At 40.3% G+C, this 20,978-nt stretch overlaps 1 protein-coding gene across 1 annotated transcript in view; it reads right to left on the bottom strand.

Moving 5' to 3' along the window:
* The window catches only part of c2cd2l (c2cd2 like), a 40,328-nt gene extending 19,564 nt beyond the window's left edge, over nucleotides 1–20,764 (bottom strand). The window contains exons 1-2 of the mRNA XM_058383449.1: nucleotides 20,560–20,764; nucleotides 17,118–17,534 (exon numbers count right to left, since the gene is read on the bottom strand). Coding sequence (XP_058239432.1) covers nucleotides 17,118–17,465 — 348 coding nt within the window. The 5' untranslated portion in view covers nucleotides 17,466–17,534; nucleotides 20,560–20,764. The remainder of the gene's footprint in view (nucleotides 1–17,117; nucleotides 17,535–20,559) is intronic.
* Between the last annotated feature and the right edge of the window lie 214 nt (nucleotides 20,765–20,978).

Consider the following 20,978-nt stretch of genomic DNA (forward strand, 5'->3'; position numbering starts at 1 on the left):
AACATTAAAAATAACTATAAACAGTTCATTAATACATTTCAAAAACCACCACACACCTCAGACCATGCTGATTTCATTGGTAACAAAGGTAACCTATCACTGTAAAGTGGATTTTAGACCCACAGCTGCTGCACTTTATTGCTCTGTTTCTAAACAGGACAGCAGATTATTGTTAGCGACAAGCAGGGAGACGAGAAAAATGGTGTAATAACGTTTGGTGTGGCTGGAGGTGTTGTAACTTTTTGCTCACTATGACATTCACATGGCTCTCAATGCAGAATAATGAAAAGTAAAAACCGTCTTGCTGTGCTTCTTGTGTCATTTTGTGCGACTCTGGTAAAAATGGAATTTAAAAGTCAACCAGCTGAGCATGTCTAACAGAGTATAAATGCTTCTCAAGAATTTCAAGAGCTGTAATTAGACAGCAGTTAGTTCCATTTCACTAATCTGGCTGGACGAGCAGCTTTACAAGAGTGCTTACATATAGTATAATTGCACTGAGACCGTTCGCTACTTGTGCCACTCCTCTTGTCCGTGTTTATAAGATTTGATGGACACGGTCACTATAGTAGAATTAGCGACCTTGGATGTACCAAATAATACATTTTTCATGACTTAAATTATGAAAGCTTGTCAGATGAAGATGATTGACCACATGCAACTTTACAAATCCCAGTAAACATCAAGCTAACCAGTTAGCTGACAGGCTACCAGTGCATGTAACTTTTCCTTTAGCTGAAAAAAAAACCCCATTTGGTCATATTGTATCCAAAATGGCACTTGATGTTAGTTTCCTGTTTATAGAACTGCGGTGTAAAAGCACCATCACACTCACAATCATGCAGTCGTACTGAATATCAGCATGGTGGGGATTAGTGATGGCCAAATTAAATTAAATACACACTGATTGGCCACTTTATAAGGAACACCATACTGATACTGAGCATTACCCAGAGCTTTGCGCTCTGAACAGCTGCAATTCATTGCACCATGGATTGCACAAAAGTGTTGCGTGAACAAAAGCAAAACATTCTTTTGACATTACGGCCCATGTTGTCGTGGTTACAACACATAAACCTGCAGATCGGTCAGATGCATATTCATGCTGTGAATAAACAGTTACACCACTTCCCAAATATGCTATGTTGGATTTAAAGCTGGTGACTGGCGAGGCCACTGAAGCACACTGAACTCACTGTTGTTTCTGATACCAGTATTCATTTGTGCATTGTGAACTTTATAAGATGGGTAAATTATAACCATAACAGGATGCATATGATTAGCAACAAACAGAATGTAGCATTCAAACGATGCAGGATTGGTATTCAGGAGTCCAAGAACACATTCCCCATACCATTATACCTCCATCACCACCAACATGTTGGGTCAATAGATTCATGTTGTTGATGCCAAATTCTGATCCTACCATCTTCATGTACTGTAGCTGTAGAAACTGAGACTGATCAGGCTAGTCGATGGTACTGCAATCTTTATCAGTCCAGTTTGCTTGAACCAGTGCTCAGAATCCTGTCCATGGATTGGAAAGTAAATGGACTTTGGGAATTTGAACCAGTCTGGCCATTGTCTTCTGACCTCTCTCATCAACAAGACGTTTCCACCGAAGAACTGCATCTCACTGGAATCCTTTGTTTGTTTTTCGCATCCATTTTTCACAAACTCTACCGACTTTAGTGTGTCAAAAACCAAAGAGATCAGCAGATTCTGAAATTATCAACCCAGCCTGTCTGGCACCAACAAACATCCCATGGCCAAAGGCACCAATTTTCTCCCATTCCTATTGTTTGCGGTCAACATCAGTTGAAGCTCTGAACCTGTATCTGTAAGATTTTATGTCCTGTGATGCTTTCTTTGAATGTCTGTCTGTATAACTGCATGCATGAGCAGATGTACAGGTTTTCCTAATGGTAATTTGAGAGCATTTTTATGATCTGCTTTATTTTTGGAGCTGACGCAACTCAAGTCACACACTACAGTCACTATTGGCTTGTGTATGAACAGGGCAAACACCAGTGTTTCTTGGTTTCAGTGATTAAATTTATCCGGTGTTTCTCTCTCGCCTACGCTCTTCTGGATCAGCGTCTAACTGTATAGCACTTGTATTCCTCAGTCCTCCAGCCTTGGGCTGTTTTTATACGTGTCGCTTGTGCATGCGAGTGTGTATATAAGATGGAACGAGAGGATGGCACATTGTCATGCCTCTGGTGTACTGAATGTCTCTTGGTGTTGGCAACCTAGATACATGCCTGGAAAAGGACTGAGCTCAAGGTCAAAGCTTTTTCTCGTCTCTGCTTCTATCACACTCTTTCTATTGCTGCATCAGTTTGTATGTAGTTTCAATGCTCTCTAAGTAGGTTTTTATTTTCTAATTTGCACAGTTCTCTTAAAAAAAGTGTCTACAGTATATCACAGTCAAGCCTATGGCAAAGGTGCTAGACTGTGAATATTTAGACTGTGTGTCTGCTTGAATTTGTCTCACGTGTTTATTTTGAGTCCTTCATCGGTGGTTTATAAGGCTGTATGTGTCAGAAATACCCCAAGACATGTTTGAAAATCTTTTATTAGAGGTTGTCATGTATCCGGTTGAGGCGCTTTGGGGGGAATAAAAGAGTGGGTGGGAGACGTGGCAAATCAAATATCGACTGTCACGATCAGAGATGCCAGAAATGCTGTCATGTCAGACGTGCATAAATACCCCATATCCTCTCTCTCTCTCTCTCTCTCTCTCTCTCACACACACACACACACACGCCACTACAAGCTTCTAAACCTTATTCGGTTCTACAAAACCACGCTTTTGTCAAACATTTGTAAAATATAAGTGATTTTCCTTATGTAACTGCATTAATTGTTTATTTCAAATATCTCTGATAAGAAAATGTGAGGAAGGGTTCGGCAGCTGCTATGCAAACCTTTGATGTAAATGTGGAAGGGTTTGACTTTATGCAAAAGGGGAGTACTGTGACGATGACGGTCACTACTAAAGTGGTGCTGTGATGTAAGGGCCGTGCTGCGATTTATACTCTAAGTTATGTCATAGAGGGTGGAAAATCGTTCTTCCTGCAAAGCAAGGCTGTCTTTTTATTTAAACCCCTTAATTTTCGAAATGTCTGACAGACTGAACACCAGGAAGATATGCTTCTTGTCCATCAATAAACAGTAGTGCTTCAAGTCTCACAGACTGTAGCTGTAACAGTTTGCACTTTTGGTCCTGATGAATGGAGGTGAAATGCCCATGCTTAGTCACATTCACACCTGAGTGCCAGACATTACTTAAATTCCAGTCCTTTGATTTACCAGCTCCTGACTTGTTTTGCACTGTGTGGGTGTTAAGCTAGAGGTGGCGCTAGGATCTACAATCCACCAGAGATCGAAAGATGAGATAACATCATAGATGATGTATAGAAATGAACTTCGTGTTCTCCACAGGGAGGTCACGGTACCCTTACACCTCAGGGGTTCGATTCCCACCTCTGCCCTGTGTTGATGCAGATTCTTCTCGTGCTTCAAAGGTTTCCTCTGGATACTCCGGTTTCCATCCCCAGTCCAAAGACATGCTTGGTAAGCTGTTTATAGTGTGTTAACAGGTGTATAAGAGTATATGTGATTGTGCCCTGCGATGGACTGACACCCTGCCTAGCATGTCCCCAGGGATGGGTTCCAGATTACCTGCAACCCTGTGTAGGATAAGCAGTGCAGAAAATGGATGGATGGATGGATGGATGGACAGACGGATGGATGAATGGATGGATGGACGATATCCACCATATCCGTAGCTCTGGTTAGTGTCCATTAAACAGCAGGGACCTCTTTACCTTACAATCACCGATTTGAGCCCATTTGATAGTTCACTCCTTGTTGTTTCAGCTCCTTCTACCCCAATCATGATAAAGAACCACCATATTACCCTATCTGATCTTATTTGGGACATTACAACCACATTTTTCTGAATTACTACTTCACCAGTTTCATTCCCTATCTTCAGTGTAGGAATTTGTAAAATCTTGAGGCATTTGCAAAGGCAACCTTGAATTTGTCTAAATGTCTTACAGCCTACAAAACTCAAACCCAAATCTAACCTTTGATAAATAAGAAATACTTCAGTCCGTATTCACAGAAAAATCAATAATACGTTTCGACTGCATGCCTAGAAAGATTTTAGCATTCTTCGACATCTATAACCAAAATTACGAAAACAGAAAAGTTCTTGGTTTCCTTACCAGAAGAGCGGTTTCATTTTAGATGATTTGTGACACATATATCCACGCTGTGTTACAAATCGTCTAAAATGATAACGCTCTTCTGGTAAGGGAACCAAGAACTTGTCTGTTGTCGTTGTTTTCGTGAGAAGTGCTCATATAGTTCAAATTGATGCCGGTGCTTCACAGGCAGTCAATGTTCACTAGTGTTTATGGACCACTTTAGGTTATTATTTTTTTTAGTTGCCGCTGACAAAGTGGCAGAGTGAATGCCCGGTTAACTCAATCAGGGGGGAAAAAATGATCTACAGAGCAGAATTCCCCAAACTCGTTACAGCTGGTTGACCCTTATGGACTTGCACTTAGACCATGGCCGATAGATGAATTGGAATCAAATGATGGAGTGGGAAAAAAACCTATAGTGACCCCTATAAACAAAGAAATATGTGGTTGGTATGAGTGAACAGGCTGTGCTTTACTGTATTGGATAGCCTGTGATCTGGATATCTGATGTGGGTGATATAAAGGTAACAATAATGATAAAAATCATAATCAGGTATTTTCAAGAAAATGGCCACTCTGCATATTACACCACCTAGGTCTTTATCGCATGAGTGTGTATCCGAGCTTCGTCGTGATCATCCATGTCATCTACGGAGCTCAGAGTCCGAGCCAGTTAAAGATAATCCTTTTGGCTCAGGTACAGACAAAGCACAAGATATAGCACAAGTGTGGACGAGATGAAGGAAGAAGCCTTGAGGCAGTTGTGGATTCTGCTGAACTTGACATATCAAAGCCCTTTCCAAATGTTCAGATTTTCATTCGATGAGACTGAGAATGTTTATTTGTTCTCTCAGGCATCTTTACAATAAAGCTAGCGGCTACTTGATCACTGGAAATGTATGTATGGTGACCTGGGAAAACCTTTTTAGCTGACCTTTTTTATGTAACAAGTAACATCAGTAAGATTTATGATTCCAATTCCATTGACAGACATGACATAAATGTATGTGTACATTTATAAAGTAATCAATGTATTACAAGACATAACTGCCAATTTTTTAAGGAAGTTTCCAATGAACAATGACTTCTATTAGCATCACACTTCCGCTGGTTTCCAGAATCAAGGCTTGGTTCTCGTGTGGTTTTCATAGTAGGCACGTTTGCTGTGGACACAACACATTGCAACACCTCTGCTTCTGTATGTTTTCTTCTCTGTCTATTTGATTAAGGCTCCTTACTTCTTCAGTGTACCACAATGTTCCCCTGCCAATCATGTTACAACGTGTGTTGCGGAAACTAATGATGTCATCAGAAACACATGAGCATACCCGAGTATGAGCTGCATTCAAATTTCACTTCCAGTGCAATGTGTGTTTGTGTAGGCATGCTTATCAGCACTCATAAGGATGTCCTTCTGCTGACATAGTAACACATAACCAGCTGCGTCCATCCCTTCTGCCAAATCCCTAGATTACTGGGAGAGACCATGTGTGTGTGTGTATGTGTATGTGTGTGAGTGAATAAGAGGAGAGTGAAAGCCTCTTAATGACCATGTGCTTCATACCGAAAGAACCACTCTTTCACCTCTGTCATATGGCCTAAAATGCACCTCCATCATCTCTTAAAGTGAACTTATACAGATTTCAATGTTGTGAAACTCCCGTGAAACAAGTTTATTCCTGTTATCGCTTATGAAATAACAGCAATAAACCACCTTTCCCTCAGCAGTCTCTGTTTTGTCTCTCACTTAGTTACTAAGACAAAATAATTCGCCTTGTTAGAGATCATTACTAAGAAACCACAAACCCCTCTGTCCTGAAGACTTTTTCACAACAGAGTTAAACCTGTAACAAAGCACTGACACTGGAGACTCCTTACAACTTGAGTTAATGTGGATTCATCTACCATACAAGTCTCTGTGTATGTTGCTACTACAGAAATGATAACATGAGAATGAGTGTCGTAAAATACACCGGTAATTTACATTGTAGCCAGAACTCCAGTCAGATTCACTGATAGAGACGGTTAAGCTTCTGGATAAGAATTCAGAATTATTTTTTGCATTAAAATACCGTAAAGTTTATCATAGATACATCGCCCATATATCCATCCATCCATCCATTTTCTCTGCTGCTAATCCCACACAGGAGCTTATCCCAGAGGACTCCAAAAATACACTATGAGGTACACCCTGGCTGGAGTACCAAGCCATTGCAGGACACAGTCACACACACACACACACTCACACACCCAAATACATGCAGCCAATTTAGAGACGTCACTCAGCCAAAAAACGCATGTCTTTTGACTGTTGGAGGAAACCAGAGAACCTGGAGGAAACTCTCCAAAGCTCTGGAAAAGCATGCAAACTCCACACACGCACAGACACAAGGTGGAGACAGGAATTGAATCCTCAACCACCAACTCCAGAGCTGCGACACAAACTTATTCTATCAATTTTCACAACGTTCAATAAGAACTGATGAAATAAGTGACCTAGTCGTGGTGGTTTATTGGCAAAAATTCATTAGTACATATATTAAAATCCCACTAGCTTTCATTCAGCATGAAGCTCCTCTTTTTCACACCAGACTGCAATTACACACTCATGATTTCTAAATCTAGCAGGAATATTGTCTGTCCACAATCTAAACAGTGCATGTGCTATATTTCAGTCTGTAGCCTTCTGTAACAGCACACATTATTTAATCTAACCTTCAGGAAATTTCGAACTACATGAGACGCAGCAGTGTGATGCACTGAAGCCCAGTCCTCTCATTCGACGAGTTGTTTGTGCTTAGGGTTAGGGTTACAGGAATTGCTCTGGGTTAAAAAGGAGGTAAGGCAGTGCTGCCTGTGCTGTGTATCCAAATCCACCAACTACCCACCATAGGCAAATTCCCCTTAAACACACACACGCTCATCTGTGACCTCTTCACCCCTCTCTGGCCGTCTCTCCTCCACTTGCAAACCGTTTCTAAAAATCTACGGGTGTCATGAGAGCCGACAATTGACCGAAGACGTGACTACGTTCTCTTTTTCTCTACATTCGTTCTTGAATTTCTAACAAATATCAACTGTCAAGAATCATCCTGATCCCTTTAAGCTCTAACTGTGTCTTGTGAAAGGCAGTGCTTCAGTGCTAATGACTAAACTGTTTGTCCAGCTAATAACCCTAACCGGATGAACAGGTCCATATTAAGCCCTTGCTAGAACGAATGAATGTCAGGAAAGGAAAAATGGCTGGTTGTTCACTTTTGTAAAGGTGGTCACCACGGCCCGGGGACAGAAGCTGGGTGTTGGTTTTCTTCCAGCTTTGCTGACAGGTGGCTCGGCTTGACCCAGTGTAAGCTGTAACTTTCCCTCATTACCCGAGCTCGGAGACACACAAACACACACACAAACACACACAAAGAGCAGGCCGTGTAGCAGGATTTTTCCGGTCAGGTGGATTTAATTACAAATGTATTAGGGTTTCTGCTGAAACAGAAAGCACTGTGTGGCTTAGCCTAGGGTAGCTATTCATCTCAGCTGCATGGTGCTTGGAGACCAGTGTTTTGGCACCAGATAAAGTGGGCAACAAAACGTGAACTCGCAAATGCCTCAAGCACAGTCTTGGGAGTAAAACAAAGACAACAGCAAAATATTTTGTACTATTTGTTACAGAAAAAGAAGACTTGACAACACTTAATGCTGATTCACACATTACAACCTGGTGCTCGAATACAACACAGTGGCTCTGATGCGTACAAATCAATCCGGGAAGATTTTACAGTCTGCAAACTTTATAGTCTGTTTCCTTATTGATCAAATGAGTGCATCAGTTTTAACAACCTGGAAGATGCTTGATGTATATTGAAATAAGCAAAATTGATATTGACAATATTGCTGTAGTAAGTGTAAGTAGAGCACAGCAGTTTTGCACACTGGAGCCTTGTACTAAACATACTGTATATCAGAGACTGTACATTCTTAGCAGATGTTTGGATGTCGTCCCATGTTTTTCAAAATTATAATTTCATATAAAAAGAAAAAACAGACGTGATTTTATTCATTTTGGCTCAGCATTTTGTTTCTATTGAATAAATATTCCTTTAGTTATGCTGCAGTTCAGTTTATCTTGGAATTACATCACCTTTGACCTCCATGCATTGTCCTAGAAAGTGAGGTTTGGGTTGGGGGCGCACACATCTTTATATTCGTCAGTTAATTATGATTAACATTACTGATTAATAACAGAAGTTAATATGTCTATATGAGCGGCCATGTTGATTTGACGTCTTTTGCTGAACTAGGGTTCTGCACGAGGCTCCTGAGCACTAAGTTGAGGGTTTGCTATCTTATCTTATTGGAGTTACAACCATTTATTCAAAATGTTAACTTGGCTAAACTAAGTAAAATAAAACTTTAATCCAAAGCACATATTTCTTAAATAAAGCTGTAACGAAGTTAGAATTCAGATAAGTCAGACTTACTCACGTCTTAAATAAAGAAAGACATAACCACATTCCGGCGGCACAGCTTAGTGGTTAGCATGTTTGCCTCACACCTCCAGCATCCTGGGTTCGAGTCTGCTCACTGTGTGTGTGGAGTTTGCATGTTTTCCCTGTGCTAGGTGGGGTTCCTCCCAAAGTCCGAAGACATGCTACTAGGCTGATTGGAGTCTCTAAATTGCCTGTAGTGTGTGATAGCGTGAATGAATGAGTGTGTGTGTGTGCCCTGCAATGGGTTGGCACTCCGTCCAGGGTGTATCCTGCCTTGTTGCCCGATGACGCCTGAGATAGACCCTGTGAGCCGAGGATAGATCGGATAAGCGGTACAGACATTCTGGTTACTTTAAAAAATGTTATACTTTTACATATACTTTTTAAGTAAAAAATGTTTATATGCAAATACAGATCATGTCAGTAAAAACAATATATAATGCTACATTCACATGCACAGAGATTTTATCGCTGCTGTACTATGAAATCGTCAGTAGGTGTTCCTACTCCTGGTTGCCATAGTAACAACATGTGGGTGGGTGGTATAACTAGCGTTTCGAATCAGTTTGCTTGCTGCTTGTATCTAAAATTCAGCAGTGTATGTATGCACCATATCATACAAGATGAAGGAGACGCGGTGTGTTGAACTCTACTGTCTTCACTCCTATTGGTAGTCGCTGCACCAAGACGCTCCATATTTGCATGAACTTCTCTCAACTCGCTGTCAGTCGTGTCGCGGGAGTTCGGCAAATCTTAAGATAAATGAGCGGTCGCTTTGTCGCTGTATATGTGAACGTAGCATTAGGCTTTCCAAATTCACTATTCTGTACCAGAAAAATAAATTATCCACTGTGCCAATAAAACTAAGATGTCTAAACAGTCTAAAACATTCTGGAGCATAACGTCTTGCGATCCTGCCTATAATATCAAATCTCCCTCAGTGTCTCCATTTACAGTGTGTGTAACGTAGGAGCAATTACAGCTAACAGGAATTTCAAGACGTTTCTCTTTGGACGACTGTGAGCAGTCGATAAACATATTTTTATAGATTCCCTTCATGAATTCTTCAGTCAAATGCATACACAAATTAAAGCTCTAGATCTGTATACTTCATCCTTTTACTTTTCCTTGGAGAGAGAATTTGTGGTTATGTGTAATCATCATAGCTCCAGAATACACAGCGCAAGGATACAACAAACCCTTAGGGAGTGTCTGAGTAATTACTTTCAGTGTGTTATCCAGCGCTGGAAGTTATAAAATAAGGACGGCTTTGATAAGACTTGCTCTAGTCAGTCTCATACTTTGACCTTGACTGTTGGAGTAAAGAATAAATAGGCTAGTAATTAATTTCACTTACATAGCTGCATATTTCCACCAGTTATCAACATTTACATGTACAAACCTGCTCATTTCAGAGAAGATACGATTTAACAATATGTTCTTTCCTCTTTTATTATCAAGGCTATGTTGATATACCAAGTATTTGTAAAAATGCTGTACTATTGAAACTATAGAAATTTTTAGACTTATACAATAGACCTCACTCTGGTGACTTTTATGCGAGATCAGGATACAGATTGTAGGTCAGAGCTCCCAAAATGGGAACCTCATACTTTAAACCTCATTTTGCAAGCGACAGGGAATGAAAAATCTCTAAGGACCTGTCCAATTTATAGTCTGACCAACATTTAGCTTCATGGAAACGTGTGAGAGCATATTCATCCATACATAGGTCAAAAATGCTTTAAAAGTAAAAGCAGGAAAAAACCTAGAAATCATTCAAGTAAGAACGTTAATATTTTTCATGTTTTTTTAACCAGCTACATGAACAGTTGAAACCTGATGGATTTGGCTAATGGATCATTTTTAGAATCCACTTCCAACCCTGAATAACTGAGGAGACATGCTTAATTTGCACGATCGCGTAATGATTAATGGATTTTTCTTGGGACAGCTGTGAAAATTTCATTCTGGAAACACTACCATTTTGCAGATGAACATGAACAGTATAAGATCAGAGAAATACACAATATGACCAAAGATATGTGGACACCTGACACCCATACACTGGCCTTCACCAAACTGATGCCACAAATGTGCAAGCACAGAACTGTCTGGAACCGGATAATGCCCCTGTGCACAATGAGAGGTCCATGTAGACATGGTTTGCCAAAGCTGGAGTGAGAAAACCTCAAGTGACCTCAACTCTAATGAACATCTTTGGGATGAACTAGAATGCCAACTTCACCCAAAATCAATGCCTTGCTAAAGCTCTTGAGGCAGAAATGTCAATTCCCCTTAGCCACAACCCAAACATAAAGCCTTACCATCAGAGAAAAGGACCAACTCTACTGACTATATGACATACTTTTGGTCATACAGCACATTAGAAATGAAAGGTTCTGCAGAGCACAGCAGGGTTACCATTAAGGCTGAAACATATCCCATGTATCTACATGAACTCAAATGGCAACGTATGTCCAGAACTTTGAAACTGATGCATGTTACTGCTGTACATATTTATCAGGTGTTCTGTAATGGATATAAAGAACAGTAGTAAAGAGGGTGATTGAGTGTCTTTAAAACTTTTCTACTATCATTACCAAATCCTTAAAGTTGGTAAAATATCCAAGACAGTCTATGCAGCATATATAGCCTTGCAGTACCCCTGGTACTTTTTCCTTTCATTGGATTGGACAAATCTATCCCGACATTTCTGTTTATTCTTGATGAGAAAATTCAATGTCTTGCCAGGGCATTTTCAATTGGCTATATGATCAGAGTACAGACAATATATATGTTTACAGGACTGACAAGAGACACTGAACTGCTAGTCTATCAAAATAGTTGACAGGAAGACACTAGACTGCACCCTTAGAATGTAATGATGCGTAAAATCTACTTTGCCCAGCCCAAAACATATGGTTTAACATAAGGCTGTGCAACATATACTTATGACAGGATGCTCTCTACTGATAGATATTTTTCTATATCGTCTAAATCACCTCTCTAAGTCACACAAGCTACTTTTCAGCAGCTGAAGGTCAGAGCTAGGAGCAATCTAGCTGTGTGCTGTCAGAAACAAATATGGATGAGTGTGACACAGAGCAAAACTTCACATAACACAGAACAGGTTCATTCCCAATAAAAGATAAGGATAATATCTAAATAAGCAAGTAATTCTGTCATTTATTATAGAAGTTACAAAGGATTTTTTCTTCAGTTGTAGAGAAAACATAATAGATATTTTGACACGTATCATATCAAGATATGAAATTATCCATATTGTGATATAAGATTTTGTCCATATTGCCCTAACATAACAATAACAATACTAACCTCCATCCTGAATACTGAACCAGTCACAGAGCACAAGAGTTTACATGTGAGATATTTCTGCACAGGCATGTGATATCCTCTTCTCTTGAAAAGGAAGAGTAATTAAGAAAAACCCTGACTCCACAACAGCCCGGTACATTACGTTCTGCACAATCTATCACAGATATTGATGCACCCAAAACTCGACGTGCTGTTTCGGCACTTGGCTTCCGTCCATGCTTTAAATTAAACGCAATCTTGTAAGTGGGATTTTTTTTTTTTTGCTAGATCCTGACCTGTCACTGAAAATTCCATCACTGTGGACAAACAAGCTAAGAGGACATGAGGATTGCATAACCACCTCCTCTCTACACATCTACCAGTTTGACAGCCAGATAAAATAACTAGGTTGCTGAACTGGCACATCTGTGAACGGCCTCGGCGCAGGAATGCGGCGCACGGTGACATTTCAAGTAATGATCTCTTCACCTCATATTTCATGACAGCGTCGCTGCAAAGGAGAGCTGCATTCAAAGCGTGTTCGTTTTGACAAACTCAAAGCTCAGCTGATAAAAGCCTGACATGCCAACATTCCCGACATTTTCTGTTTATCAGCCAACAAGATCGCACGAGGTTCGTCATGCTGATCGTAATCATAATACCAGACATCAGAAAGCCTTTGCTTGACCCACGCAATACCAATTAAAGCCTGTAAAATATTAAACGGGGTTTGTGGCACAACTGCTTTCTCTCCTGTGGAGGGACAAGCAGTAAGACTCTAACGCAGAGGTAATAAATAAATTCCCTACAGGAAATCACCACTCTTAAAATGTCAAAACATGGAAATAAGTTAGTATTTTAGCATTTCTGGTTCCACGGTGCCAAAGTCAATGGGTTTTCTGTAATAATGTCTGTAATAAGGTCTGTGGTTAACATAAGCTCAACATATTTTCAAGGAAGTTTTAATCTACACCATAAAATACATAACTAATACCCCATTTTAAGTGTCTTTAAAAAGGCGGTTACTAACAAAAACTAAATGGGACTGCAGAAGTTGTTAAAATTAAACATCACGGCGAATGTGAAAACTTGTCTACTGCTGCCTTGGGTTTATATTCGTGCACTTGCAAACTCCATCTTTTCTTTATTCAGATTCATCCACACACACAGTGGAGTGTATCATTGAAGGCTTGGCGCTGGTGATGTTGAGGAAATCCGTCCATGGTGTAGTTTGATCAGAGCCTTTAAAGCTTTTTCGTTTTACTTCTGCCGATTGTATTTAGGCTTCAAAATTCATAAAACGTTTTCAGCAACTTTTGCTGGTTACAGAACATATTTTCTGCAATAATCAAAAAGCCAATGGAAATATTCTTTTGGCTTTTTGTCAAAGGAACCAGGGTGGTGCAAACGTCTGGGTTGGCCTACAAAACATACACCATCCATTTCAAAACAAATTGAAGCAAATTAAACTGGACAGATCAGGAAGCTCGCCTCCTGCCACCATCACTGGCACCCACATTAAAAAAAGGAAGCTATCTTTCTTCAAAGCACGTGGAGTCGCAATTTTGAACAATTCTTTTGACCTTTACAACCAGATTTCTGAAATAAAACCAACAGGAATGAAAAGCAGTAATAACTAAAAATCATCCATGTATGCCTCCATCCATCTTCACATCCAATTCTCCATCTCCGCAGCTCCAGAGTTTTGCTTTTTCAAGTGCTGTTACAACGTTAAGCCATTTTATTGGCATAGACATAACTCAAAATAACTCGCACTCCTTCCAGTAAGAAGGTCTTTTTGCATGTTTCTTGTTATTTTTAGCACAGTGAGTTTTGCTTTTCATGAAGCTTTGGGTTCATCACCAAATACAAATCAGCTGTTAGGACTAACTGGCATTCAGAAACATATACACAAAGGTACAGAGTAAATTAGCGTTACTGAAAACATTTCCACACAACTTTAATAAAGGTCCACAGTAAAATATGGCACAATGTCAAGAAATCTTTATGGTATAATATATATATATATTACCATATATCATGACACATCAAAGCAAAGGATGAGGATGGTATATCTAAAAGAGATGAAATATGATGAGCCTCCGACAAGACAGAGAAGGTGCAGGAGTGAGAGAAGAGAACATCACTCACTCTGTCGTTCTGTGCCCACAGAGCAGTCTATAGAGCTGAGCTTTGATACCCAGGCAGATCAAAGTGACACAGAGTTAAATATAGGAAAGGAGACCTTTGTACACACCAAATACCTCATACACTATTGACCAGTCAGTGGAAGAACTCAGTGGTGCTTTTACACTGAACTAGTATCAGTGACAAATGCATTCAGGTTATGAATCCCAAAATCTGAACTTGTGTCCGATCAGATCTCGAATGTCCTCTAAATGACCTAGAGCTACGCGGGGAAACAGAAGACTCCCGATTTGCATGTAGGAGTCATACTTCACAGTCTGCTTACTCTGGCTGTGATCTTAAAATGAAACACACATGGTGTGAACATCTGTGTGATACTAGCAGTGTGATTACTACGACTGTACTGCGAAGCAAATCTGATCAAATCGGTGAAATATGGGCCGGACTGAGAAATCTGTTAAATTAGATCATGTGCACGGTACAGTTTGTATGTAAATATCTATGGTCATATATACATAGCTGATCATAAAATCATGCACATATACTTCCAAGTGCTTTACATCAAACATCAGAACAAAAAATGTATGTGATTTCAATGACTTTGACCGAGGCAATGTTGTTAGTGCCAGACTGCTGGTTTGAGTATTTTAGAAAGTGCTGATCTCTTGGGAATCACACACAGTCTCTAGAGTTTAGACAGAATGAAATGCAGCTCAAGTCAACACACTTTACAATCATGTTGAGCAGAAAAGCACCTCAGAATGCACAACACTGAACTTAAACCTCGAAGGTGGGTGAGCTACAACAGCAGAAGACCACATCACGTTCCAATCCTGCCAGCCAGGAACAGGAATCTGAAGCTATCATGGTCACAGACTGGATAAATATATAATGTGTGAAGTAAATATTGTATTTTCCAATACTTTTGAATACTAATGGCCCAAACCCTAAACATACAACGACATGCATCTAATAATGCAGTGATCTAAGAATCATTTGAATAGGCTCATTTGAATTGTCTGCTAACAAAGGTTGCCAGACATGGCAATAACACGCATGTCAACTACACCTATGCTGGGATAACACTCATCCATTTTGAACACAGTGCTTCTAACAGTACTCCATACACAAAAGGCCCAAAAACACTTCTCCCACAGAACATAACAGAATTTTTTAACCCAGATGGAATGAGTTACACCTTTGGTTATTTCTATTGCTCATATTACAGAATGTTAAATATGAGAAAATCTTTCTAGACATTCCTCTTTGAAACAAGCTCTGAAATGAGAACAGGATATTTCTACTAAAAGGAAGTGAAACTATTTAAGTACTTGAACTATGGGGTAAAAATATTCAATATCATTAAAGTCTGTGTTATGAATGCAATCCAGTGTACTTTACTGTCTATCATTTCTATGATGTGATGAGGAACAGGATTAATCAGCTGCATTTATATATTCGTCATATTAGTCAAACAGCTGCACTGTAAACACCAGGATATCAAGGTGAGTCCACTAAGTGTCATTTTTTCTATGACTAGCAGGCTATATGAATCATTTTCAGTAGATTTGTCATATATACCATATATAAGGTATATACAAACGTTATTAATCAAGCAAAATTGATCAACGGCAGATTCATGATTTAACAAATGAATAACAAATTACGTTTCCTCACTTCTCTCAACACTGAACACTTACCAATTTAACTGTAAAGAACTGTACAAACACTTCCTAATTCCCATGCAACCTAGTTCTAGTTATACTACTGCCAACACCTTACGTGCTTCTGAAGCTTTTCTTGGACACGAGTGCGTCTTATATGAAATTCAGCAGACAGGTGTTGATTAGACCCGCCTACGCTTCGGACTTGCTGATATCCTAGATAGTGTAAAAATATCGGGAAGTAGTGTACTACAGACTGTTTCAGGATTTTTTCCTTCCAAGCTCGAATAAAACGAAGCCTGGGGGCATATTTTGCTCGTGTGTCTTAGAGAAACATGTCACTGCAAAGCAATAAAATATTCTTGATCACCTGACTGATCACTTTTATCCTAAACTAAAACATTTCTCGACTGTATGGGAGTGGTCTCTTTCAAAATGACTCCGTCCACATCCACTATACCCGAGGTCACGTTTCGGTGTTCATCAGTAAAATCGATGGAAATGTACATTGACCAATCTCTTCAGGATTTCAGCTGGGAATTTTTTGTGGAAAACTACTGAAAATGCAAGCATAGGATTCTTCTTTTAAACTCCCTGCGAAGACACATACCATTTGTAATTACTTTCAATGATAGCTGTATTCATTGTCAATGCATGTGAATCATAGAGGGCTTGGGCTGAATGTGTGTTGTGATGTGAAGTCACATGACTCGTCTTGACACAAATCTGCTGTAATTCAAGATTGCAAGCTGCTCCAAATATCACAGTTTGCTTCATTTTGTGTTAATGTGTGCAACCACAAAATAGTGAAAATAGTCTTGGAGGGACTGACTGAAGCTGTTCTGGCAGCTCATGATGGCCTAGGCCCTTACTAAGATATGTTATGTCGATTCTTCCTTTAGTGTGTCCCACATCTGTGTGTATTGTACTGGGTAAATAAAATCAGCCTCAAGAGAGATGATGTAATTCAGACAGAGACTGTAACAGGGAGAGAGGTAAGACTGGCAGAGAGGATTACACATGAACCTGCCGTTCACTCTTGACAGTCGCACTCCCACACGCTGGAACGAGTAACTCCACCTCACACACACTGTGCACCTACACACTCGCTAAAATAGGGGTTTATAAAAAATACCTGCTACCATGTGCAAATATCTGCGCAAGGAGTCATCAAAACACACGATGGCATTTGACTACTCAATGAAAACAGTCCTTCTGACACATCTCTTCTCTTGCTAGCATGAATCGAACACGATCTCAGGTCACAACACCAACTCACTCACCCCTTGCCGGCAGGCTTGCTCGTTGAGTGCTCTCACCCACGCTCGCTGACAGTGCTCTCTGAACGACCTGAACGTGAAAAGTGAGGACAGGAGGCCCTTGACACCAGCCTCAGAGTCGCATCGGCCCAGCCGGTACCTGAGCAGCAAACCCCACACTCCTCCCGTCAGTGTGTGGTGAGTGAGGCGTAGGGGCAGCTGCCACGGCGCGTCTCTGCTCTGCGCCGCTCGGCTGCCTCTCCTGGACCACAGCAGAGCCTGCGAGAACTGAACGAGCCATGTGAGCACAACCAGGAGCGAGACGCAGAAGAGCGCCACCAGGATCGGCCAGCTTACGTCCTCAATGTCCATCGTCTCCCCTGATCACTTGGGTCCCATTTTCAACATGGGCTAGAAAGGCTGATTCATCAATCTGAGAGCCTGTGAAGAAGACAGAAGGAGTGAATGAGTAGAAAAACAAAGGAAATGGAACATGCAGAGGCTGATCAAGTTCACTAAATGTCTAATATGTGAGTAATAAAACATCCAAGAGATGTGCTATTATAGGCAATCAATAACATGGTGGTGTGATGCAGCCTGACATAAAACAGAAACACTCAGACCATCCTGAAGTTGATTATTTTCCAAAAGCAGCACATCCTATAGAGTATTATTCGTCTTAAACACGGCAAATACTCAGCAATCACAATTTAAGTATATTAATTAATGCCGCACTGTCATGTCAGGAAACCTTCTCAAACACAAGCAGTTGTTCTCTCACCAAACTCACTTTAAATGATTAAAACATACCTAGTCAAAGTCTCATGAACTGAAGACTTTCCCATGGTGGAAAACATATTAACCATCACAAAGTACTGACACTTTGGACTAAAGACGCTTCCTTACAGAAAGCTTCACTTTATATCCTTGTAAGACAAGTTCTGACAATAAGGATGTAGACAGGTTATGACATACTGTATGTTCATGTGCAGAATCTGTGCTTCACCACATGCCATTCATGCTATACATGAAACATTAGAGGATCTGAAAAAAGGTCAAATTCAGTCTGTTCTAATCTGATTAGTGTGTTCGCAGCTTCATCAATCTCCGCTCATGAGAACTAATAAAACCCCTTTCATGGCCGGTAATAAGTATTAAACATTATCAATCACTCAGTCAACAAGAAACAAGAGCGATATTTTGGGTCGAAAGAGTTTCGGATGGAAAAACAGCAAAAAAAACAAAACAAAAAAACAGACGCAAACAGGAAAAGGTCACGTCTTTGCTTTTTCGTTGTAAACCTGCTCCTCAAAAACTTTCAAAGGTTAGGTGATGTTACATCAAGCAGCACAAAGAATGACCTAGTAAATGATCCAGAAATATCAGATCTTCATCTGATAAATATGTTGGGTTTATGCCAAGAATTCCAGACTACATCTGACAACTCGCACTTTTTAGACTTAATGACTCATTTTAAATCATATCATTGAAGCAGTTTTGGTGGATGAGTTTCCACTTGTTTCATTTTCTCTTTAAAGATTAATGCTGATGAATGTCTACATGATTTAGAACAGTTCCAGTTATACAGATATAGTAACAGGAAATAATCATTAGATTAGCACTAATAGGAGTAAGTTAGTTTTGTTTCACATTATATTACTGGACGTATATTCTGCACGTCTTGTTTTTTTGTCAACTGGAAAGATTTTACGTCATGAAAGTGGCTTGGAAAGACGATCCGATCTGGCAACACTGGTTTAAGCAGATTTATTTCTTAAGACGTTTCATAACTGGGTTTTTTTTTTTACATGCCCATCTATCCAGATATCAAACACAATATAGAAATAGTGATGTTCTGATATGTGGTAGAATGTGGTCTAACAGACTACAAGTAGTACAGTACACTACAGACTAGAAGTAGAAAAACAAAACCTAAAGACGTCAACCCTTAGATTTAATCGCCACAGCAACATATCTAGACCTTTAACTTCTTCCTATTGAGAGGTACTTGATGTTGATGTGAGAATGTGCAGGAACATACAATACAGGACCAAAGGTTAGTACACACCTGATTATATCACAATTTAACCCCAGACTACACAACTGCATAGGATGCTTTTGTATAGTGTAGCTTTTTTATTGTCCTTCAGTTTAACTAAGAAGCCGGGAACCTGTTTCGCTGTGTATAAACCGAGCACCATGAAGACGTGATGTGCTTAAACTCTAGTTGAACTCACTGTCCTACATACAGGTCCCTGACCTCAACTCCACTTAACATGACTGAGATGAACTTTGAGCCTGGTGGCTGAGTTAGCACTTTTGCCTCGCACCTCCGGGATTGGTGGATTGATTCCCATCTCCAGTTTCCTCCACCACTCCAAAGTCCGTACTGGCATCTCTAAATTGACCATAGTGCGTGAATGGGGGTTTGAGAGTGTGTGTGTATCCTGTGATGTGCTGGCACCCTGTCCAGGTTTTGGATATGCTCCAGGTTCTCCACAATCCTGAGTAGGATAAGCGAGACTGAAAATGGATGGAAGGATGGATGGATGGATGGATGGATGGAAGAATGGATGGATGGATGAAATGCCAGCTGCATCCCAGTCCTCCTCACAAAACATCAATACCTGACCTCAATAATGTTCTTGCTCTTGTGGCTGAATACACCATGCTCCAAAACCTTGTAAAAAGCCTCTCAAAGTTATTAAAACAAGACACAAAAATAGAAAAGGATAATCAACAAGCACCTATAGATGTGTTGGTCAGCTCTGCACAAACTTTTGCCTATACCGTGTATGCTATAACTGTGTTTCTGAGAACAAATGGAATTTCTAATAGCTCAATTTTTAGGCTGCATTGTAGCATTATTCTGTAATAACACACTCAAGTGCATTACTGCACGGTTGTACTGATGGCACAGGGTCATATAGCTTATTTAATAACTATTTATGTCAGTAAAATGAATCGGGTTGACAGGGAGTCAGAGTAGCTTTTAAGAATGGACGGAGAGCATAAAGGGGAGTGATTTAGCATTTTAAGTAAGTGATATTTTTGCAACAAGACCTCAGTATCTCTAATAAATCTCATCTGTTCTTCTACTCGGAGTGTATTAGAGACATTTGACAGCACGTATAAGTGTGTGTGTGTGTGTGTGTGTGTGTGTGTGTGTGTGTGTGTGTCGTTAGCTTACATTAACGTTAACATTCACCCTGACATTACAACAACACTGTTGCCAACAGCGCTGTCTCGTGCAGCATGGCAACGCAGCCTGGCATCGATACACCTCTGAATTTGAAACACATTCACCATTTTCTTTAAAATCAAGCTAGATGAAATAAATGTGCAGCTCTATCACAATTCTTGTACCGGTGCCTACGAGCACGGTGTATGGGTTAGCCGCGGATAGCTTATTCAGCTACAGCAAAACGTAAACACCATGACTGGCATAAGAAAGAAGCACAATTACCGTGTTTTGGTTTGCTATTTCTCCAGCGATTAAACTGAACGATCTTAGCCGGGAGACAGCACCGAGGCGGACACGGATCGTCACTGACAGCTAGCCTCTGCGGCTAGCCTCCGAAATTCTCGCTGGTAAGCCGAAAATGTGCGCAGAAGCTAGAAAGCAGCCACGAATGCCAATTGAGACACTTGCTCTGTTCTGCGCCGCTCTGGTAAGCCTGTAAAGGGCTGTGCACCGCCCCTAAAGAATCAGCCAATCAGATTAGCTGGCTATAGAAAGGAAGAGACCTCAATGAGTTCGCCATATTGGACAGGGCACAACGCACGTGAAGAGCTCAACCAATCACTGCAAAGCTTGCTACAGATTAGCTGCGGGTGCTAACTATAGTTACAGAGAGACGGCAATGCGTTTGCCATATTGGATAG

The sequence above is a fragment of the Hemibagrus wyckioides genome, linkage group LG28 (assembly GCF_019097595.1).
Source record: "Hemibagrus wyckioides isolate EC202008001 linkage group LG28, SWU_Hwy_1.0, whole genome shotgun sequence".
Classification (NCBI taxonomy): Eukaryota; Metazoa; Chordata; class Actinopteri; order Siluriformes; family Bagridae; genus Hemibagrus; species Hemibagrus wyckioides.